The sequence below is a fragment of the Ranitomeya variabilis genome, chromosome 2, assembly GCF_051348905.1.
Source record: "Ranitomeya variabilis isolate aRanVar5 chromosome 2, aRanVar5.hap1, whole genome shotgun sequence".
Classification (NCBI taxonomy): Eukaryota; Metazoa; Chordata; class Amphibia; order Anura; family Dendrobatidae; genus Ranitomeya; species Ranitomeya variabilis.
Window position 1 is genome coordinate 226,716,886 of NC_135233.1, and position 24,680 is coordinate 226,741,565.

General features: G+C 45.8%; 1 protein-coding gene across 10 annotated transcripts in view; it reads left to right on the forward strand.

Annotated features, from left to right (window-relative positions):
- Positions 1 to 2,281: 2,281 nt before the first annotated feature.
- KDM5C (lysine demethylase 5C) overlaps positions 2,282 to 24,680 on the forward strand; it is a 54,018-nt gene continuing 31,619 nt past the window's right edge. For 3 of the 10 annotated variants that reach the window (XM_077283849.1, XM_077283851.1, XM_077283854.1), the window contains exons 1-3: positions 2,536 to 2,674; positions 3,719 to 4,041; positions 8,878 to 8,955. In XM_077283849.1, the coding sequence (XP_077139964.1) occupies positions 3,877 to 4,041; positions 8,878 to 8,955 (243 nt within the window). In that variant the 5' untranslated portion in view covers positions 2,536 to 2,674; positions 3,719 to 3,876. Of the gene's footprint in view, positions 2,701 to 3,718; positions 4,042 to 8,877; positions 8,956 to 24,680 lie in introns of all 10 variants that reach the window. The other 7 variants (XM_077283858.1, XM_077283853.1, XM_077283856.1 and 4 more) reach the window with 4 other exon arrangements.

A 24,680-nucleotide genomic window follows, 5' to 3' on the forward strand; every position in this document is an offset into this window, starting at 1 on the left:
GGCTGGGTGTGTGTGATGGCTGGGTGTGTGTGTGTGATGGCTGGGTGTGTGTGTGTGATGGCTGGGTGTGTGTGTGTGATGGCTGGGTGTGTGTGTGTGATGGCTGAGTGTGTGTGTGTGTGATGGCTGGGTGTGTGTGTGTGTGTGTGTGATGGCTGGGTGTGTGTGTGTGTGATGGCTGGGTGTGTGTGTGTGATGGCTGGGTGTGTGTGATGGCTGGGTGTGTGTGATGGCTGGGTGTGTGTGTGTGATGGCTGGGTGTGTGTGTGTGATGGCTGGGTGTGTGTGTGTGTGATGGCTGGGTGTGTGTGTGTGATGGCTGCGTGTGTGTGTGTGATGGCTGCATGTGTGTGTGATGGCTGGGTGTGTGTGATGGCTGCGTGTGTGTGTGATGGCTGCGTGTGTGTGTGATGGCTGCGTGTGTGATGGCTGCGTGTGTGATGACTGCGTGTGTGATGACTGCGTGTGTGTGATGACTGTGTGTGTGTGTGATGGCTGTGTGTGTGTGATGGCTGCGTGTGTGTGTGTGATGGCTGGGTGTGTGTGTGTGATGGCTGGGTGTGTGTGTGTGTGATGGCTGGGTGTGTGTGTGTGTGTGATGGCTGGGTGTGTGTGATGGCTGCGTGTGTGTGTGATGGCTGCATGTGTGTGATGGCTGCGTGTGTGTGTGTGATGGCTGCGTGTGTGTGTGTGTGATGGCTGCATGTGTGTGATGGCTGCGTGTGTGTGTGATGGCTGCGTGTGTGTGTGTGATGGCTGCGTGTGTGTGTGTGTGATGGCTGCATGTGTGTGTGATGGCTGCGTGTGTGTGTGATGGCTGCGTGTGTGTGTGATGGCTGCGTGTGTGTGATGACTGCGTGTGTGATGACTGCGTGTGTGTGATGACTGCGTGTGTGTGTGATGGCTGTGTGTGTGTGATGGCTGCGTGTGTGTGATGACTGCGTGTGTGTGTGATGGCTGTGTGTGTGTGTGTGTGTGATGGCTGCATGTGTGATGCATTTGTGTCAAAGCTGCATGTGTTTGTGAGCTGCGTTTGTGATGCTGCGTGTGTATGTGTGATGCTGCATGTGTGTGAGCTGCGTGCCTGTATGTCATTATACAGTATGGAGAACTGTGGCCATAATACAGTATGGAGCATCATGTGGGGTCTTTATACAGTATGGAGCATCATGTGCAGTCATTATACAGTATGGAGCATCATGTGCGGTCATTATACAATATGGAGCATCATGTGCAGCCAGTATAAAGTATGGAGCATCATGTGTGGTCATTATACAATATGGAGCATCATGTGCAGTCATTATACAGTATGGAGCATCATGTGGGGTCATTATACAGTATGGGGCATCATGTGTGGTCATTATACAGTATGGAGCGTCATGTGTGGTCATCGTACAGTATGGAGCATCATGTGTGGCCATTATACAGTATGGAGCACTGTGTGGCCATATTTTTTTGTTTATAACTATTGTATATGAAACAGTGTGATCAGCAGTGCTAAATGGGTGTGGTTGGGACGTGGATATGGGTGTGACTAATTATGAATGGGTGTGGTCAGAGGCGTGGCCTAAAATTTGCCGCGGCGCGCTTTGCGCGCTGCAAACTTTGTCCCTCTTTCCCATCTTCAAAAGTTGGGAGGTATGTATGAAATGCTCTCAGGTTCCATCTGACTAGAGAGGCTATAAAGGTGGCATGGTGCCCTCTAACCTATTGGACCCCAATCGTACAGGTCGCACATATCCTGTCAGCCCCCCGCCTGGAGTATTCCCTGACGGACGCCATGGTACCGCCATAATGCGCCATTACCCTACAGACTCTTTAGATGATACCAAAGACAAGCTGTGAGCCTTAAAGGGATATTACAGTGTAAGACTAGTCATCGGATAAGTGATCTATGTTCTATGTGCAGATACCCTGTCCCCCACTGATCGCCAGATCTCTAGTTGCCCTTTTCCGCAAGACCACAGTCATAACGAGAATAATACAGCTGCTTGAATTTTTTTCCTAATCCTTGACAAACCCTTCAAATCATGTTTTATCTTCCAATTTTATTATTTTTATTTTTTTTAACAAGTGATTTTTTTAAGAGATCCTTGACCTAAGCAACCTTTTCCTGGCAGTGTGAGGGGCAGCTGTGCCCGGCGCCGCCTCGTGCTTCTGCCCCTTTAATTATTGTTTTCCAACGTGCATTCTCACACTTCCGGGTGCCACTGACGTCATCCACCAGGTATTTCCCCCCCCCCTCCCCCTCCCCCTCCCCCTCCCCCTCCCTGTTCTAACCCTCTTCCTGTCTGGCGACGCATGCGCAGCTGGGACCTTTAAACGTGCGACTGGACGGAAATATCAAGTCCGGCTCCCTTCCCGGCCTAGTTGCGGTGTGTTTATGCATATTCTTGCGCAGAGGAGGTGGGGGAGAGGGACTTATTGACGTGAGTGTCACATGCGCTCTTTCGCTTCTTTTCTGTTTTATTTGAGGGTCTTAACAAGCATCACATTATTCGTGGTCTTATCTCCCGTGATAACTAGCTCTTTTCTCTTCACGAATACGGGTCAGTAAAGGGTGGGGTCACCAGTGGGGGCGCGGAAGGACACCTCGGTGATACGGTTTCAAGATGGCTGCTGCGGAGACTGAGGGGGAGACTCGACTCTGAGGGAAGGAAACAACAATAACAAGGTGGAGAGCTGCTCTCTGGCGTCCTTGTAAGCGGCCTGGCTGTGAGGGTGGAGGCAGGGCGAGGTGTGAGAGGATGGGGAGCCATCTTTGTCGTCGTCTGTGTCTCCTCTGTCAGCCTGGTAGAGATGTGTGTTACTTGTGTGACAGGAGGGGTTATTGGGGAGCAGGAAACCTGTGTGTGCCAGGAAGAGCGGTGTGGCCCTGGCTGACGTAACCGTAGGTAATCGCGCCATTATGGAGCCCCATGGTGGATACCTGTGTTTCCGTGGTGATGACCCTAAAATATGACTGTTAATATCGGACTTTCATCAGGGCTGGTGGCCCGCGGTGGTGTGGAGTCTTCATCTGACCCATTTTTGCTGCTGTCGGGGACACATTTTTGGTAAAAATACCGTCCTGGTGTGGCCAAATGTCCTCACGCTCCCATGGTAGCGGTGATATGGCGCCATTGAGGAGTACGGTGTGAAGTCTGCGGACGTCCTAACATACGTCTTGTCCGTGTGCGAGATATATATTCATTCATGCTCCCTCCATAATGGCTCCTGTCGCGTAACCAGCGATATTTATAGGGGACAATCTGGGTAAGTTTAAAAAAAAAAAAAAAAAAAGTGTTTTGGTCAAATTTTTTTGGAACGAAGACTTAAAATACAACTTTCTTTTTAGGGATATAATCTATCACATGGGGAAATTATTTTTCCCCTCAGATAACATCTTACACTAGTCTTTCGTTACCCCCATTACTTTGTAAGTAGATTCCTGCCACTTGGCCCCTCGTTTTATGGCTTTATCTAGTATGCATCGGAGTACAGATCGCGATGTCCACACCGGGCCACAAGACTCCTGACCCGGACTCAGATCTCATAGGCTTATATGCGGCTCTTGAGTTTGGGTCATGAGAGCCCCGTGGTCGATCCGGACATCGAGGTCTGTATGTGTGTGTAACCGGCCTAAGGAATAGGGCAGGGTATATCAATAGTGGCAGAAAGGGAAGGATGTGTGGCCTCTGTTCTCACACTTTTTTTTTTTTTTCTGTTTATCACACAGGCATCTCAGGAAACCTTTGCTGTCTTCGCCTCTGGGGGGCGCCGTATATAAACCAGATCAGTTTCCAGTCGCTGGGCCTGACTCACACATCTCGGTATCTGGTGAGGGATAATGCAGTGATCTCACGCCGACCGACACCCTTTTCCCACCTTGGATCTATGTCTTTGTGGCTCTCAGACATGGAGTCTGAAGATTTCATACCACCTCCCGAGTGCCCTGTGTTTGAGCCGACTTGGGAAGAGTTTGCCAACCCTTTGGGTTATATTGCCCGAATCAGGCCTATTGCCGAGAAGTCAGGAATATGCAAAATCCGCCCTCCCATGGTGAGTATAAACTAAACTAAGACTCGGGCAGCCAGAACTCTAATAAGATATTTTCCAATATAAAGGACTCCATTTTATTTTCCTCCTCCTTATTTCTTGTAATCTTCTTAGATTGTATCCCAACAGTATTCTGCCGGGTCACATGTCCGACACTTGCATCGCAGCCCGCAATATTTAGACTGGCCGCAGGTCTCCTGACCCCCAACTTGTCTGTCACATTTGCTTGTAAGGTGGCTGAGTTTGGTTCAAGAGATACGGGGCCGGTCTGGACATCAATTTGTGACCGTGAAACCGTCCTTGGAGTTTTTTCCCTAACTCTATCTCCAGCCAATATTATCCAGTGTCACCACAGACAGTCGTCCCCACCAGATGGCATATTCAGGCACTTTATCCACCCCACAACATGTGTGGTGGCAGTATCGCCATCTCGCACATGGAGCTTGCTTGGTACATTTATAAGGAACGGGTCACTGGGAATTCAGGCAATGAACTGCGCCCATATTTCGTCCCGACTCCACCCCCAAAATCCATATTGCAGGCACGAGAATTTTTTATTTCTTTTTTTAAACCATCCGGTCGCTCCTCAGGTGTAGAAGCTTTGAACAACACAGCATAACACGTTGGTGATGTGTAAGTAAAAGGCAATAATTAACACCTCGGTGCCATCCAATATAGCCCCCACTACAGCGCCGAATATGTAAAAGAGTGCAGTGATGTTTGCCCCCCCGATTGTCACATTACTGTCCACCTAAACAATTCTGCTTTTTAGTACCTGGGGAAAGCAGAGTTACAATAGTAGCGGAAGCAATAATGGCGGCCATCTTTGTTAAATCCAGCTTTCTGAAAGGATCTAAAAGCAAATCCGAAGTCGTGGGAGACATGTATTACTGCAAAATATGTATTTTGGAAGTTGTGATGGCTGTCATCTGTGTCACTCAGCTTTCCCAAAAATCAGATGCAGCGGCTTCATAGGAGCTAGGACTTGTTTTTAGTCTTCCTGGAGTGGGGGATGGTGGACTTAAAACATTTACAGCTCATTGCTTCCTCTCTTCTTTGTGTAAATGCCGGTCGCCCATGATGATATCTCTGATGGATCCTTCTTCCTTGCTGTATGTAGAGATGTTGGAGCAGGCTGCTGACCCCATAGGCCCCCTTTTTTTTTTTTTTTTTTTTTTTGTTGACCCTAGAGCCAGACGGCTCCAGGAAAGGAGTAGGGCACAATCCCCCTCCCCCTCTTGTAACAACTATACACCACCTCATATTGTATAACATGACTCCTAAGTGAGAGGCTTTGTCAGCGCAGCGGCAGGAGGGGGCAGCCCCCGGGCAACATGGCCGCACCGTGGCCTTCATCCAGGCCTAGGGACAGAAGCCAAGTCTTATCTATTGTGCGGCTGGGCTGAAAACACAAGTAGTAAAACTAGTTGCCCTTAATTATAAAACGTGGCTAAAAGATGGAGGGATGGGCTTTAAATGACTAAAGGGGTTATGTGTAAGTTGTATATTGCTCCACCATAGTCGGCATGACTGGACGTAGGAGTCACACCTCCTCGTCAGGCAGACGCCATTACTCCATTATCTGGATCTTCCCTTCTCACGTAAGCAGTGAAATGTGAAGGTCTGCTTTGCTGCAGTAATCACCAACCCTGCCGACGCTGAACTCGTGTGGCCCCCTGCAACACAGGACGAGTCTTGCAATTTGTATTTGCTGTAGATTAAAGGGGATGCACGCTAAAAAAAACTATTTTATACACTTTTAGTGACTTTAGCCCACCCACATATTTAAGGACTGTGGTTTGTTTGCTACTTGTTAGGAAATATGAAGCCCGGAGTTAGTTTTACCTTACATAGACACAAATGAAATGCTCCACCCCAGGCCTGATTGTGTTTTTATGGCTGCCAGTAAACCATGCAAAATGTGGTTGAGATATTGGGGATGTGGGGGGTGCGTGAATTTTAAAATGAATGATCACATCTGGCAATTTGGGGTGTAGCTTGATAGGCTGCAAGTGTGCAATATTTTCTACACCAGCACAAGCCAGCATCCATACAACGGGACCGTCATCATAAGCCCGATATCTTCTAATACCGGGGTCAACATTGCATTAAAGGGGATTACTATTTTACCAACACGTGAATGTTTTTTTTTCCGGCCTGTTGGATTTTCTGATCTAAAGTAAGGTGTGTTTGTTTTTTTTTTTTTTAATTATTTTTCCAGAAAAGTTGGCTGGCTAAATATTATAAGGTTAAAAAATAAGCTTGGAATCTCCATTCCCTGTTGAATCTACCCCCTGCCAGATCTGCAAGGGTGATGTTACAGACCGCTGGATTTCATAACGTTGTTTTTGGCCCACTTTTAAGGGTATGTTTCCACGGTCAGGAAACGCTGCTTGTTTGACGCTGCGCAGAGCTGCAGCGTCAAACAAGCAGCGTCCAGATGTTCCAGCATAGTGGAGGGGATTTTATGATATCCCGTCTCCACTATGCGTGGAAACCCGCACGCGGCGGCCCTGCGACTCCGGACATGCTGCGCGTCTTTTCAGATCGCAGCATGTCCGTACACCTTGCGGGGACGCAGCGTCCCCGCAAGGCATATCACAGGGCCCTATGGGGCAGAGCGATCATCCCGGATGTGAAGAGTTAACACATCCGGCATGATCGCGTCCCAGAAAGGGGGCGGGGCTTCGCCGCTGCGGCGATACCGTCGGCCGTCCGGAACGTGGCGACATACCCTACCAGTGGTTTGTGGAGCCCTTGTTAATGCTGTCTGTGCACATTGGATTGAAAGGGTTTTCCAGGGCCAAAATTTCCCAAGAAGAGCTGAATCCTAACAGTGGTTGTATTACATAAGGTCCTAATCTGGCATGCTATAGAGTTTACCTGGTCCAGACCACCCCCCCCAACCGTATACTGAGACACGTGGCTTCTTCAGTATTTGAAGACCAAAACCAACCACAGTGATGCGAGAACTCCATCTATTTACAAGTGGTTTTGTGGTGCGGGCATGTACCACATGTGAGCATGAAACACCCTTTGGGAATGGGACAAAGGGGGGATATGTCTGTGCCCCACCCCTTGGCTGTATTGTTTGCCTGCTGGGAGATTTCTCTGCCTATAATTGCCCTCTAGACTGCTGTGTCTATGAGGGTTGTGCAGGGTGCGGAGGGGAGGGCGAGACCTTGCAGCTTTGCTGCTCTCAATCAATTCCTCAGCTTTAGTGTTTAAAAAAAAAAAAAAAAGTGCTACCTCTGCAGTATAGAAGGTGACTATGCCGGATCTGGGTCACCTTTGCCTGTTGCTAGGCAATTACATAAACTCGTTTGGGCACCGCATAGCGAGCTTTGTGCTGGCTAAGTTAATAGGCCTCCATAATAAATGCCTCAAAGAAATGAGGGAAATTGATGAGTCCTGGACTTACCCAATGTGGTTTACTTAAGGTACCTTCACACTAAACGATATCGCTAGCGATCCGTGACGTTGCAGCGTCCTGGATAGCGATATCGTTGAGTTTGACAGGCAGCAGCGATCAGGATCCTGCTGTGATGTCGCTGGTCGTTGGTTAAAGTTCAGAACTTTATTTGGTCGTCAGATCGCCGTGTATCGTTGTGTTTGACAGCAAAAGCAACGATACCAGCGATGTTTTACAATGGTAACCAGGGTAAATATCGGGTTACTAAGCGCAGGGCCGCGCTTAGTAACACGATGTTTACCCTGGTTACCAGTGTAAAATGTAAAAAAACAAACTACATACTCACCTTTGCGTCCCCCGGCGTCCGCTTCCTGCACTGACTGAGCGCTGGCCGTAAAGTGAAAGCACAGCACAACGGTGACGTCACCGCTCTGCTGTTAGGGCCGGCACTCAGTCAGTGCAGGAAGCGGACGCCGGGGGACGCGAAGGTGAGTATGTACTGTTTGTTTTTTTTACATTTTACACTGGTAACCAGGGTAAACATCGGGTTACTAAGCGCGGCCCTGCGCTTAGCAACCCGATGTTTACCCGGGGACCTCGGCATCGTTGGTCGCTGGAGAGCTGTCTCTGTGACAGCTTTCCAGCGACCAAACAGCGACGCTGCAGCGATCGGCATCGTTGTTTATATCGCTATATATAAGAGAAAATTTAACTAATTATCATGTACCGTCATGTAGCACAGTTCTGTATTCATGGCTTTTATGACGACTGCATATTAAAAATTGAGAAGTGGGTGCAAAAATAAAGAACTTTTCTATCGGGATTGTCTACTTTTTGATTTTTTTGAGGGGTTTATTAGAGGCCGTTGACTACACAAGTACATCCTATACCTCCTGTTCCTGTACTAGGGTGCCACAATTGTTTCATGGTCATGCAACCATTATCTGCCGTCAGTGGGTGGCCTAAGAAGGAGCGGGTCTCAAATGCCACAGGACTAAGCAATGCTGCCTTTAAGACAGCTTTGGTTGCCGGGTCCGTTCAGCATTTGGGCTGTGTAGATCTGAGCCGTCACCACTGGGTTTCCCTATATGTTTGCTCTGTTAAACCCCATAGACATACTACTGATTTATTAGAGCTTTTAGCCCTTAAATCCTACCACACCCTTTACTTAGACTTCTTCATATTGACTAATGGTTGGGGATGTCTCTGTATGATCAGACAAGTCCCACTATTGTTTTGACGTTTCCTACTGGGACCAGTAATGTGTAGTTACAGCAAACTGCAGATCCCATCTGTTAAGTGGGAAGTTTCTTGCTGCAGTACGGTATCTCACCACTAGGAGACAGCAGCCCCTTTGGGTGCTGACGATTGCAGTAACGCCACAATCTTTTTCAATGCTTGAAACTAATTTTTTTTTTTTTTTTCAGGACTGGCAGCCACCGTTTGCTGTTGAAGTTGATAACTTTCGTTTCACCCCACGTATCCAGAGACTAAATGAATTAGAGGTGAGTTAGAGGATTTTAATGAGCTTTTTGAGTAAAGCTTGCAATACACCTTGGGTAACACTCTGGCTGAACACTTATTCTGCCATTTCTCCCAGCCCCAAACACATTAACTTTCCTCAGGGACGTAACTATAGTGGGTTTATGAGCCGGAGCCTACGGGAATACTGAAGGTCCTATTGGCATGTATGAGAAGACCAATACTATTAGTCCTTTTTGGAGATTTTGCATTTGGGTCAATGAGTTTCAAGTTATGCCACTATCTCTGCTCAGCTGACTCTGTAAACTGTGCTCCTGTTAGTAAGGCTTTGGCATAGTGGAGTAGTTTGGATTGGCCTCACGAGGAGCTGAAATATGGTTAATCGAACTGATCTGTTAATCAGTCGGTTATCTCCACAAGAATCCCTCCATTGGTTTTCTGTGATTTATGCTAACCATTTATTTGGATTTTTGTTGCTTACCATAAAGTCTTTTGTCCTTGGACCTGGTCAAACTCCACCTCCTGACCTTCCAGGATAATGACTGAAGAGAATCTGAGCAGTGGAAAAATTGGATTTTTGACCTTGCTGTAAAATCCCTTTATTGGGTGACACGGAACCGTGGGTACACACCCTGCCACTGAGGCCCAAAACTAGTGAGAATTGTTGGCTCTGCCCAGTGGTCTATACCTGCATCTCATTTTAGTGCGAAAAGCAGCAGTAGTAGAACAACCCAAAAAACAATGATGACTTCATAACCAGGCACCAACATGACGTGAATCTGGGGAAGAAAAACATGCTTTAGGGTGATGAAACTGACTCTGGGAAGAAAACTGATGAGAACAGGGTGGGCTCTGTGTGTTGTTTCTTAACGAGTCCCAAAATGTAGAATTTGTAGGAGCTCAGACACCTAACCCCGAGAGGATGTGATGGTCCCCTTAAAGGTAAATTACCAGAAAGTCTCTGATAGAAACCTCATGGATGATCTCCAAAAAGGTAGGACAGGGCAAGATAATAATCTCATGGTTTCACCATATATCTTTAAAGACGGGTGTAGGGGCAATATTCTGGAGAAAGGTCCTAAGGGAAAATCCAATTCAAAGTGGACTGTAGAAAGCGCTAAACTTAAGGAGAAACGCCCTGTTAAAGGGTGGAAGTCTTGATTCTTGTAGTAACCAAAGTAGGGTTTCCAAGTGTGAGGGTGAGCCTTGGCCAGGGATCTACAGGCCTAGAGCGTGATTGACTTGGAGACTTCCTGATGTTAGAAGCTTGGCTTTCAGTAAAAAGCTGGAAGGAAATAAAAGTGCAATAGGGTCTTATCTGGGTATTAGGAGATAAAGTCTAATCAGATTTACTCACCAGATAGAGCCCCAACACAGGCTCATAGTAATGTAAGCTGCTGCAGATCCACCGGTCTCCTCGTGACCAACCAAAGTTAAAAAAAAAAAAAAAAAAGGGATATAAAGGTGGATTCTTCTCTGCGCCACTTGAAAAAATAGAAGTCCAAATGGGTAATCCAATGAAAATGTGGCTTTATTCAACGCGTTTCGGAGCACTATGATGCCTTCATCAGGAAACTACATGTATCTGTGTACATATTGTAGTGGTTTCCTGATGAGTCATAGTGCTCCGAAACGCGTTGAATAAAGCTACATTTTCATTGGATTACCCATTTGGACTTATAAGAGAGAAGAATCCACCTTTTTATATCCCTTTTTTTTTTTTTTTTACTTTAGAAGCTCTGCTTTAACAGCCACCTCTATAGGGGTGGTAAAGCCAGCCTAGGGGAAAAAGGTCAGGGCGAAGATGAGGAGACCATAGTGGTCTGCTATACAATTAGCTGAGGTATTTGATCGATGCCCGGCAAGTCCATTCTGTAAACTGTTAAGACCGCGGAGTTGCTCCTTGCCATGAACCAATAGGAAACAAAGGGCCTAGGGGGAGAGACAAATGTTCACTCCATGGTTAAAGTCCTGTGGGATCCTGGGACCTACAATATAGAATATAGCTTAAGGCTATGTGCACACGTCCGGAATTGACGCAGCAATTCCGCAACTCACCGCCGCGGGTAAAACACATGCAGAATTGGCATGCGTTTTCCCACCAAACACCAGCGTTTTGCAATAGTAATTAGCTTGCAGAATGCTAGCGTTTTCCAAGCGATCTGTAGCATCGCTTGGAAAACTGATTGACAGGTTGATCGCGCTTGTCGAAGTGATTGACAAGTGTGACCAACTTTTTATTATTGATGCTGCCTATGCAGCATCAATAGTAAAAGAATGTTGAAAATAATAAAAAAATAAAACATGATATTCCCACCTTCTGGCGGCACCATCAGCCTTCCCACTCCTCACAATGCTCCCGTTCCCAGTAATGCCTCGCGGCAATGTCCCCAGATGACATAGCATCACGCTAGACCGCTACGTCATCACGGGTCATTGCCGCGAGGCATTACTGGGAACGGGAGCATCGCGAGGAGCGGGAAGGCTGCGGGGGACGCCGGAAGGTGAGAATATCACGATTTTTTTTAATTCTATTTATTATTTTTTTTTATACATGTATATGGTTCCCAGGGCCTGGAGGAGAGTCTCCTCTCCTCCACCCTGGGTACCAACCGCACATGATGCGCTTACTTCCCGCATGGTGGGCATAGCCACATGCGGAAAGTAAGCGGATCAATGAATTCCTGTGTGTGTGGAATCCCTGCGATCCTCCACAAAGAATGACCAAGCTGCGTTTATTTCCAGAATGCGATTCCGCCGTGGGAAAAAACGCAACATGTGCACAAAAATTGCGGATTGCTTTCTATTAGGATGCTTAACCCCTTCATGACCTTGTGATTTTTCGTTTTTCCGTGTTCGTTTTTCACTCCCCTCCTTCCCAGAGCCATAACTTTTTTTATTTTTCCATCAATTTGGCCATGTGAGGGCTTATTTTTTGCGGGACGATTTGTACTTTTGAACGACATCATTGGTTTTACCATGTCGTGTACTAGAAAACGGGAAAAAAAATTCCAAGTGCGGTGAAATTGCAAAAAAAAGTGCAAACCCACACTTGTTTTTTGCTTGGCTTTTTTGCTAGGTTCACTAAATGCTAAAACTGACCTGCCATTATTATTCTCCAGGTCACTACGAGTTCATAGACACGTAACATGACTCGGTTATTTTTTACCTAAGTGGTGGAAAAAAAAATTCCAAACTTTGCTAAAAAAAATAAAATAAAAATTTGCGCCATTTTCCGATACTCGTAGCGTCTCCATTTTTCATAATCTGGGGTCGGTTGAGGGCTTATTTTTTGCGTGCCGAGCTGGCGTTTTTAATGATTCCAATTCGGTGCAGATACGTTCTTTTGATCGCCCGTTATTGCATTTTAATGCAATGTCGTGGCGACCAAAAAAACGTAATTCTGGCGTTTCAATTTTTTTTTCTCGTTACGCCGTTTAGCGATCAGGTTAATGCTTTTTTTTTTATTGATTGGGCGATTCTGAACGTGGCGATAACAAATGTGTAGGTTTGTTGTTTTTTTTTTTATTTATTTTGATTGGGGCGAAAGGGGGGTGATTTAAACTTTTATATTTTTATTTTTTTTATTTTTTTCACTTTTTTACTTTTTTTTTTTTTTTTTTTTTTTTTTTTAACTTTTGCCATGCTTCAATAGCCTCCATGGGAGGCTAGAAGCAGGCACAGCACGATCGCCTCTGCTACATAGCAGCGATCTGCTGTTCGCTGCTATGTAGTAGAAATTCAGGTGTGCTGTGAGCGCCGACCACAGGGTCTCAAGGACCTCTATGGTTACAATGGAGAAGCATCGCCGACCTCCGATCATGTGACGGGGGTCGGCGATGCGCTCATATCCGGCCGCCTGGCCGGATGCGGTAGTTAAATGCCGCTGTCTGCGTTTGACAGCGGCATTTAACTAGTTAAAACAGCTGACATGTACCGGCTTTGATGCGGGCTCACCGGGGAGTCCTGCATCAAAGCAGGGGAGCTGACCTCGGACGTACTATCCCGTCCGAGGTCAGTAAGGGGTTAATATAAGCGTTTTTTTTAGCGGAGAAACGTGAAAAATCCTGAACGTGTGCATACAGCCTAGCTATTGGGTAACGGACCAGGGAACTTGGTTCCTTAGAGGGATCAGAAAACATCTGGGACAGATGCAGGGATAGGACCTTAAACTCTGAGGGGACCTGGCTGGTGAGCGGTTTGCACAATATAATGGAGAGGAACTCTAACCGTGGACAGCATGTATCTGCTTCTGGCTGTGCCATCAGACATGTATGCTTTTCTATGAAATTCTGCAGCTTTTCAATCACCGCTGAGGACCGAGCCATGCTATTGACTATTTGTACAGGCAGCGAGAAGACGCCGGGGCCCGCCTGTACGACTAGTCAGTAGCGCGGCTCGGTCAATGGCGGTGATTAAAAGTGTGTTTTTCTCGGAAATGCCGCAGTGTTTCATAGTAAAACATGCATGACCACGGTTTAAGCCTGTATCAGCTGACATGTTAATTTTAAGTTGTTTTACACAGTGTAAGCGTGCAAAATATGAATGCTTCTGCCTAGAGGGTCTCAACCTGCAACAGGATGCTTGGATATCAAGGGAGTAGAAAAGAATAGGGGGCCCAAGATGGCTCCAACAAAGAGCAAGTCCTGAGCTGTCCTCCTGGCTGGCGGAAGGTACGTGCAGCCGAAGATGGGCTAAGCTGTATATCTGAAGAGGGAGCCAGGATGGAGAAGGAGCCTCGCCTGGAACTGGAATAGCTGGGCCTCCTGTCGAGTGGGCATCAGGGACTCTGTAGTCAGCGAGAGCGACTTAAACCCAATTGAGATTTGACATAAATAGGGAGATCAGAGAAAACTGTCCCCACCCCTCCAAACAAGGCACAGAAATCTCCCCAAGTGCTGGAACGGTTGGTCCCAGACTATATAAGGCTTCTTTGACACTTCCATCTTCTGCTGTGCGTCGTTGTGCTGTGAAATGACGTATCGACAGACGTCATGAAAATTGTGAAAACGTGTGACGCATCCAGTGTAATGACGGATGCGTCGTTTGTGTTGTTGTCACAATGTCAATGGAGAAATTTCTGGGAATCAAATGTCCGGGGACGAGAGAGAGCGAGAGTTTTTCCCGGATTTGAAAATCCTTCCGGGCATGCTCAGAGGGGAAAAACGTGATACGTCGCTGGATTCCTGTGTGTGACGGTCAGCGACGGATCCTGAGTCCATAGGCTTCCATTATAGCCGACGACAGGCAGCGCAGAATGCGTCGCTGACTGATTTTCCGACGTGCAGAAAAACCGTTCCTCTGAACGTTTTCTCCGCACGATGGATCCAGTGCACGACGGATGAAACGGATGGCCATTAGTCACAATCCGTCGCTAATACAAGTCTATGGGAAAATGCAGGATCCTGCATTCTCAAAAATCGACGGATTGTGACAGAAGCTGAAAGACAGAAGTGTGAAAGAGGCCTAAGTGGGGAAGGGTCAAATAAGGCACCCAGCATTAAATGATGGCCCCTTCCCCACAGAGCAAGAGACCCCTCTATTTCGCAATTTTCCAACTTTGAATTTTTATGCCCTTAAATCACAGAGATGTCACACAAAACACTTAATAGGTTACATTTCCCACATGTCTAGTTTACATCAGCACAATATTGGAACCAACATTTTTTTTTTTTTTTTTTGTTAGGGAGGTAAGTGTTAAAAGTTGACCAGCAATTTCTCATTTTTACAACACCATCATTTTTTTTTATTTTTTTTTTAGGGACCACGTCTCATTTGAAGTCATTTTGAGGGGTCTATATGATAGAAAATACCCAAGTGTGACACCATTCTAAAAACTGCACCCCTCAAGGTGCTCAAAACCACATTCAAGAAGTTTATTAACCCTTCAGGTGTTTCACAGGAATTTTTGGAATGTTTAAATAAAAATTAACATTTAACTTTTTTTCACACACAATTTCAGCTCCAATTTGTTTTATTTTACCAAGGGTAACAGGACAAATTGTACAACAACTTTTGGGGTCCATTTTATCCTGAGTACGCTGATACCCCATATGTGGGGGTAAACCACTGTTTGGGCGCATGGCAGAGCTCGGAAGGGAAGGAGCGCTATTTGACTTTTCAATGCAAAATTCACTGGAATTGAGATGGGACGCCATGTTGCGTTTGGAGAGCCCCTGATGTGCCTAAACATTGAAACCCCCCACAAGTGACACCATTTTGGAAACTAGACCCCTTAACCCCTTCCCGACCTTTGACGCATACGCTGCGTCATGAAAGTCTGTGCCAATCCGACCTATGACGCAGCGTATGCGTCATGGAATGATCGCGTCCCTGCAGATCGGGTGAAGGGGTTAACTCCCATTTTACCCGATCTGCAGAGACAGGGGGAGTGGTGCTTCAGCCCAGGGGGGGTGGCTTCACCATGGGCGCCGCCATCTTGGAAAATGGCGGGCGCATGAGCAGTGCGCCCGCCGAATCTGCCAGCCGGCAGATTCGTTCCTCCACATTTTGGTCGCTGTGATAAGTTCTATCACAGCGATCAAAATAAAAAAAATAGTAAATAACTCCCCCCCCTTTATCACCCCCAAAGGTAGGGACTATAATAAAATACAGAAAATATAATTATTTTTGTTTTTCCATTAGGGTTAGGGGTAGGGTTGCACTTAGGGTTGCACTTAGGGTTGCACTTAGGGTTGCACTTAGGGATGCACTTAGGGATGCACTTAGGGATGCACTTAGGGATGCACTTAGGGATGCACTTAGGGATGCACTTAGGGATGCACTTAGGGATGCACTTAGGGATGCACTTAGGGATGCACTTAGGGATGCACTTAAAGCTAGGGTTGCACTTAGGGATGCACTTAGGGTTGCACTTAGGGCTAGGGATGCACTTAGGGATGCACTTAGGGTTGCACATAGGGTTGCACTTAGGGATAGGGTTGCACTTAGGGCTAGGGTTGGAATTAGGGTTAGAATTAGGCTATGTGCACATGGTGCAGATTTGGCTGCGGATCCGCAGCGGATTGGTCACTGCGGATTCGTAGCAGTTTTCCATCACGTTTACAGTACCACGTAAACCTATGGAAAACCAAATCCGCTGTGCCCATGGTGCGGAAAATACAGCGCGGAAACACTGCGTTGTATTTTCCGCAGCATGTCAATTCTTTGTGCGGATTTCGCAACGTTTTACACCTGCTCCATAATAGGAATCCGCAGGTGAAATCCACACAAAAAAACACTGGGAATCTGCGGTAAATCAGCAGGTAAAGCGCAGTGCGTTTTACCTGCAGATTTTTCAAAAACAGTGCGGAAAAATCCGCACACAAATCCGCAACGTGGGCACATAGCCTTAGGGTTAGGGTTGGAATTAGGGTTAAGACTAGGGTTAGGGGTGTTTTGGGGTTAGGGTTGGGATTAGGGTTAGGAGTGTGTTGGGGTTAGTGTTGGAGTTAGAATTGAGGGGTTTCCACTGTTTAGGCACATCAGGGGTCTCCAAACGCGACATGGCGCCACCATTGATTCCAGCCAATCTTGCGTTCAAGAAGTCAAATGGTGCACCCTCCATTCCAAGCCCCGACGTGCGCCCAAACAGTGGTTTACCCCCACATATAGGATACCAGCGTACTCAGGACAAACTGGGCAACAACTATTGGGGTCCATTTTCTCCTGTTACCCTAGCAAAAATAAAAAATTACTTGCTAAAACATTTTTGAGGAAAGAACAATTATTTTTTTATTTTCACGGCTCTACGTTATAAACTTATGTGAAGCACTTGGGGGTTGAAAGTGCTCACCACACATCTAGATAAGATCCTTTTGGGGTCTAGTTTCCAAAATGGGGTCACTTGTGGGGTGTTTCTACTGTTTAGGCACATCAGGGGCTCTGCAAATGCAACGTGGCGCCTGCAGACCATTCCATCAAAGTCTGCATTTCAAATGTCACTACTTCCCTTCCGAGCCCTGACGTGCGCCCAAACAGTGGTTTACCCCCACATATAAGGTATCAGCGTACTCACAACAAACTGGGCAACAAATATTGGGGTCCAATTTCTCCTGCTACCCTTGTGAAAATAAACAATTGCTTGCTAAAACATCTTTTTTGAGGAAACAAAAATGATTTTTTATTTTCACGGATCTGCGTTGTAAACTTCTGTGAAGCATTTGGGGGTTGAACGTGCTCACCACACATCTAGATAAGTTCCTTGGGGGGTCTAGTTTCCAAAATGGGGTCACTTGTGGGGGGTTTCTACTGTTTAGGCACATCAGGGGCTCTGCAAACGTAACATGATTCCCGCAGACCATTCCATCAAAGTCTGCATTCCAAATCGTCACTACTTCCCTTCCGAGCCCCGGCATGTGCCCAAACAGTGGTTTACCCCCACATATGGGGTATCAGCGTACTCAGGAGAAACTGGAAAACAAATTTTGGGGTCAAATTTTTCCTGTTACCCTTGGGAAAATTAAAAAATTCTGGGCTTAAAAAATATTTTTGAGGAAAGAAAACACATTTATTATTTTCACGGCTCTGCGTTATAAACTTCTGTGAAGCACTTGGGGGTTCAAAGTGCTCACCACACATCTAGATAAGTTCCCTTGGGGGTCTAGTTTCCAAAGTGGGGTCACTTGTGGGGAGTTCCTACTGTTTAGGCACATCAGGGGCTCTGCAAACGCAACGTGACGCCCGCAGAGCATTCCATTAAAGTCTGCATTTCAAAACGTCACTACTTCCCTTCCGATCCCCGACGTGTGCCAAAACAGTGATTTACCCCCACATATGGGGTATCAGCGTACTCAGGAGAAACTGCACAACAACTTTTGAGGTCCAATTTCTCCTGTTACCCTTGGGAAAATAAAAAATTGTGGGCTAAAAAATCATTTTTGAGGAAAGAAAAAATTTTTTTTATTTTCATGGCTCTGCGTTATAAACGTCTGTGAAGCACTTGGGGGTTCAAAGTGCTCACCACACATCTAGATTAGTTCCTTGGGAGGTTTAGTTTGCAAAATGGGGTCACTTGTGCGGGAGCTCCAATGTTTAGGCACACAGGGGCTCTCCAAACGCGACATGGTGTCCGCTAATGATTGAAGCTAATTTTCCATTCAAAAAGCCAAATGGCATGCCTTCCCTTCCGAGCCCTGCCGTGCGCCCAAACAGTGGTTTACCCCCACATATGGGGTATCATCGTACTCAGGACAAACTGGACAACAACATTTGGAGTCCAATTTCTCCTATTACCCTTGGGAAAATAAAAAACTCAAGGCTAAAAATCATTTTTGAGGAAAGAAAAATATTTTTTTATTTTCATGGCTCTGCGTTATAAACTTCTGTGAAGCACCTGGGGGTTTTAAGTGCTCACTATGCATCTAGATTAGTTCCTTGGGGGGTCTATTTTCCAAAATGGGGTGACTTGTAGGGGAGCTCCAATGTTTAGGCACACAGGGGCTCTCCAAACGCGACATGGTGTCCGCTAACGATTGGAGCTAATTTTCCATTCAAAAAGTCAAATGGCGCGCCTTCCCTTCCGAGCCTTGCCGTGCACCCAAACAGTGGTTTACTCCCACATATGAGGTATCGGCATACTCAGGAGAAATTGCCCAACAAATTTTAGGATCCATTTTATCCTGTTGCCCATGTGAAAATGAAAAAATTGAGGCTAAAAGAAATTTTGTGTGGAAAAAAAAAGTACTTTTTCATTTTTACGGATTAATTTGTGAAGCATCTGGGGGTTTAAAGTGCTCACTATGCATCTAGATAAGTTCCTTGGGGGGTCTAGTTTCCAAAATGGGGTCAATTGTGGGGGAGCTCCAATGTTTAGGCACACGGGGGCTCTCCAAACGCGACATGGTGTCCGCTAAAGATTGGAGCCAATTTTTCATTCAAAAAGTCAAATTGCGCTCCTTCCCTTCCGAGCCCTGCCGTGCGCCCAAACAGTGGTTTACCCCCACATATGAGGTATCAGCGTACTCAGGACAAATTGGACAACAACATTCGTGGTCCAGTTTCTCCTTTTACCCTTGGGAAAATAAAAAAATTTTCGCTAAAAGATCATTTTTGTGACTAAAAAGTTAAATGTTAATTTTTTCCCTCCATGTTGCTTCTGCTGCTGTGAAACACCTGGAGGGTTAATAAACTTCTTGAATGTGGTTTTGAGCACCTTGAGGGGTGCAGTTTTTAGAATGGTGTCACTTTTGGGTATTTTCAGCCATATAGAACCCTCAAACTGACTTCAAATGTGAGGTGGTCCCTAAAAAAAAATGGTTTTGTAAATTTTGTTGTAAAAATGAGATCACTAGTCAAATTTTAACCCTTATAACTTCCTAGCAAAAAAAAAAATTTGTTTCCAAAATTGTGCTGATGTAAAGTAGACATGTGGGAAATGTTATTTATTAACTATTTTGTGTCACATAACTCTCTGGTTTAACAGAATAAAAATTCAAAATGTGAAAATTGCAAAATTTTCAAAATTTTCGCCAAATTTCCGTTTTTTTCACAAATAAACGCAGAAATTATCGACCTAAATTTACCACTAACATGAAGCCCAATATGTCACGAAAAAACAATCTCCGAACCGCAAGGATCCGTTGAAGCGTTCCTGAGTTATTACCTCATAAAGGGACACTGGTCAGAATTGCAAAAAATGGCAAGGTCATTAAAGCCAAAATAGGCTGGGTCATGAAGGGGTTAAGGAACTTATCTAGATGTGTGGTGAGCACTTTGACCCAATAAGTGCTTCACAGAAGTTTATAATGCAGAGCCGTAAAAATAAAACATATTTTTTCACAAAAATGATCTTTTCGCCCAGTTTTGTATTTTCACAAGGGTAACAGGATAAATTGGACCCCAAAAGTTGTTGTCCAATTTGTCCTGAGTACGCTGATACCCCACAAGTGACCCCATATTGGAAACTAGACCTCCCAAGGAACTTATCTAGATGTGTTGTGAGAACTTTGAACCCCCAAGTGTTTCACTACAGTTTATAACGCAGAGCCGTGAAAATAAAATTTATTTTTTTTCCCCACAAAAATGATTTTTAACACCCCAAATTTATTTTCCCAAGGGTAACAAGAGAACTTGGACCCCAAAAGTTGTTGTCCAATTTGTCCCAAGTACGCTGATACCCCATATGTTGGGGTAAACCCCTGTTTGGGAGCACGGGAGAGCTCGGAAGGAGCACTGTTTTACTTTTTCAACGCAGAATTGGCTGGAATTGAGATCGGACGCCATGTCGCGTTTGGAGAGCCCCTGATGTGCCTAAACAGTGGAAACTCCCCAATTCTAAGGGTACCGTCACACAGTACCATTTTAATCGCTACGACGGCACGATCCGTGACGTCGCAGCGATCGTATGATTATCGCTCCAGCGTCGTAGACTGCGGTCACACGTTGCAATCACAGCGCTGGAGCGATGCCGAAGTCCCCGGTAACCAGGGTAAACATCGGGTAACTAAGCGCAGGGCCGCGCTTAGTAACCCGATGTTTACCCTGGTTACCAGCGTAAACGTAAAAAAAACAAACAGTACATACTTACATTCCGGTGTCTGTCCCCGGCGTTCTGCTTCTCTCCACTGTGTAAGCGCCATAGCCGGAAAGCACAGCGGTGACGTCAGACGTCACCGCTGTGCTCGCTTTCCGGCTGGCAGACGCTCACACAGTGCAGAGAAGCTGAGACGCCGGGGACAGACACCGGAATGTAAGTATGTACTGTTTGTTTTTTTTACGTTTACGCTGGTAACCACGGTAAACATCGGGTTACTAAGCGCGGCCCTGCGCTTAGTTACCCGATGTTTACCCTGGTTACAAGCGAACACATCGCTGGATCGCTGTCACACACAACGATCCAGCGATGTCAGCGGGTGATCAAGCGACGAAAGAAAGTTCCATACGATCTGCTATGACGTACGATTCTCAGCAGGAGCCCTGATCGCTGCTGCGTGTCAGACACTGCGATATCGTAACGATATCGCTAGAACGTCACGAATCGTACCGTCGTAGCGATCAAAATGGTACTGTGTGACGGTACCCTAACTGAAACCCTAATCCAAACACTCCTAACCCTAATCCCAACGGTAACCCTAACGACACCCCTAACTGACACACCCCTAACTAATCCCAACTGTAAATGTATCCCTGACCCTATCCCTGACATAAATACATTTTAATTTTATTATTTTTCCATAACTAAAGGGGTGATGAAGGGGGCTTAGATTTACTTTTATAACGTTTTTTATAGTGGATTTTTATGATTGGCAGCTGTCACACGCTAAAAGACGCTTTTTATAGCAAAAAAGTTTTTGCGTCTTCACATTTTGAGACCTATAATTTTTCCATATTTTGGTCCAGAGTCATGTGAGGTCTTGTTTTTTGTGGGACGAGTTGACGTTTTCATTGGTAACATTTTCGGGCATGTGACATTTTTTGATCACTTTTTATTCTGATTTTTGTGAGGCAGAATGACCAAAAACCAGCTATTCATGAATTTCTTTTGTGGGGGCGTTTATACCGTTCCACGTTTGGTAAAATTGATAAAGCAGTTTTATTCTTCGGGTCAGTACGATTACAGCGATACCTCATTTATATCATTTTTTTTTTTTATGTTTTGGCGCTTTTATACGATAAAAACTATTTTATAGAAAAAATAATTATTTTGGCATCACTTTATTCTGAAAACTATAACTTTTTTAATTTTTTTTGGTTATGATGCTATATAGCGGCTCGTTTTTTGCAGGACAAGATGACGTTTTCAGCGGTACCATGGTTATTTAGATCTGTCTTTTTGATCGCGTGTTATTCCACTTTTTGTTCGGCGGTATGATAATAAAGCGTTGTTTTCTGCCTATTTTTATTTTTTTTACGGTGTTCACTGAAGGGGGTTAACTAGTGGGACAGTTTTATAGGTTGGGTCGTTACGGACGCGGCGATACTAAATATGTGTACTTTTATTTTTGTTTTTTTTTACTTAGATAAAGAAATGTATTTATGGGATGTGTGTGTGTGTATATATGTGTGTGTATATGTGTGGGGGGGGGACATCACAGATCGCTGATCTGACAGTTTGCACAGCACTGTCAGATCAGCGATCTGACATGCAGCCCCGCGGCCATTTTGGATTCGGGGACTGCAGGGAGAGGAGTTAAGAGACGCTCGGAGCAACGCGATCACATCGCGTTACTCCGAGGGTCTCAGGGAAGCACGCAGGGAGCCCCCTCCCTGCGCTATGCTTCCCTATACCACCGAAACAATGCGATCATGTTTGATCGCAGTCTGCCGGGGGCTGTCCGTGACCGCTCCTGGCACATAGTGCCGGATGTCAGCTGACACTCGTCCGCGCTCCCCCCTTGAGCGCGGCAGATCGCATATGACGTACTATCCCGTCGGTCGGAATTAAGGCCCACCTCGACGGGATAATACGTCATATGGGATTAAGGGGTTAAAAGAGCAGCCTCGTGTCCAGATGGAGTGTATATATGTATGTATATAAATTTTTTTCTACCTGTTAGGCTCTTGGTACCTGTTTATATACTCACCGTTCTTTGTCCCCCAAATGTTAACAAGTAAGACATTTGAAAAAATTACATCTACAATGCATAGACCACATCAAGATTGTGTAGTGGCCTTTCCTTGGGTTTCAAGTAGAGAGAAAAAGATCTTATTGTTAAGGACTGATACTATACCACGATCTAAAAAAGGCACAGAGGGAGATGCCATCCAGTGGTCTTCTGTGATGACTGTAGTACATGAAGGACCACATGAAGGTTCCATTGCACAATTATTCTGATGGTTGACAAGTGGTGATTCCTTGACGTGCCACTACTGGTAAAGCATGGAGGGTGTCTATCATGCCCAGGGAGCCAACAATAAAGAATCTGCGGCTGGACTAGTGTAGGGCAAGAAACTTTCTACAGGACTAGTCTTGCCCTATTAAGATGTGATATTAAGATGTGATCGTCAGCATCGGCCCACCACCCTGAGTAAGTTTCTTTTTTGAAGTCATGCTTTGCTGTACGACCACTGGAGCATGACCCTGGAATGATTGGACATTCCTGGAGGGAGAGGGGTTTAGAAGGAGAATCCTGGCCTAAGTGTCGGCACACATGTCCACAGAAGTTAGGCCTTGTGAGGGAGAGAGTTTGGCCAGTGGATTACCTAGCCTAATTAGGATTAGTTTGACCTGGATGTTGGCTTTCATGATGGTGATCAGGTAATAGATGGTGTCAATACCCTGAGAGTAAGGCTAAGTTCACACGTTGCAGAATTGCCGTGGAAATTTCCGCGGCAATTCTGCGCCTCCTGCCGCGGGTATATCGCATGCATATACCCGCAGAAAACTAGCGTTCTGCAAGCATAATTAGCTTGCAGAATGCTAGAGTTTTCCAAGCGATCTGTAGCATCGCTTGGAAAACTGACAGGTTGGTCACACTTGTCAAACATAGTGTTTGACAAGGGTGACCAACTTTTTACTATAGATGCTGCCTATGCCGCATCTATAGTAAAAGATCGAATGTTTAAAAATAATTAAAAAAATAAAAAACATGGTTATACTCACCTGCAGACCTCAGCGGCGTCCGTTCCTATAGCTGTTGTGCGGTGAAGGCCCTGTGATGACGTCACGGTTTGTGATAGGTCACGTGACCGGTCACATGCGGTCTCGCGACCAATCACAAGACCGTGACGTCATCGCAGGTCCTTCACCGCCCAGCAGCTATAGGAACCGAAGCGGCAGCGTGCAGCGGAGAGGCCGGAAGACTGTGGGGGACATCGAAGGTGATTATATCGCTATTTTTTATTTTAATTCTTTTATTTTTTACCAATTATATGGTGCCCAGTCCGTGGAGGAGTCACCTCTACTCCACCCTGGGTACCAACCGCACATGATCTGCTTACTTCCCGCATGGTGTGCACAGCCCCGTGCGGGAAGTAAGCAGATTAATGCACTCCTATGGGTGCAGAATCGCCGCGATTCTGCAATTTTAATGAACATGCTGTGTTTTTTTTCTGGAATGCGATTCCGCTCAGGAAAAAAATGCAGCATGTGCACAAAAAATGCGGAATGCATTCTGTTACATAGGATGCTTAATGGTAGCGTTTTTTCGCGGTTTTATAGTGAAAAACCGCGAAAAAAACCGCGAAAAATATGCTACGTGTGCACACAGCCTAAAGGTGAAGACTGAGGTGGTGTTGATAAACCAAAATGGTGGTGGCTCGAGTGAAGTACTGGATGGTGGGCATGTGCTTATTTGTCCACGAGCTTCTCCTGTACCGTGGATGTGAGTACTGAACAAAATGATCCCATGGGGAAGAAGCAGACCTTGGCATAGTTCTCAATGCACTTCAGGTCTAGGCATATCGTACATGGACGTCTTCCTGTATAGGCACTGGGACAATCCTTTTTTGGGTAAGAGAAGCATGGATGACAAGGTGGAGGCTTATGTGGGAGGGCTGACTACAAGAAAAGTTCTGAGGACCCGTGGAGAGCACTTCTTGTACCCTGGTATAGGGAACTTTGGTGAGTTGGGACTCCTGAAAGCAGTCAAAACTGTGCCCAGGAGTTTTACCATTCCTGGGGGACAAAACTTACTTGGTGCAGACACCTGTGCCAATGGAGATGATCCCTAAAGAGCTGCCAAATAGTCAGATGTCTGGAAAGGAAAAGGATGTCGAGGATTATTTCCTTTTTTTTTTTTTTATTTACCGGTATTTATTTTTTTCTGAGGCTCTTTGGCTGCCAAAAATTCACTGGAGAATGATTGAA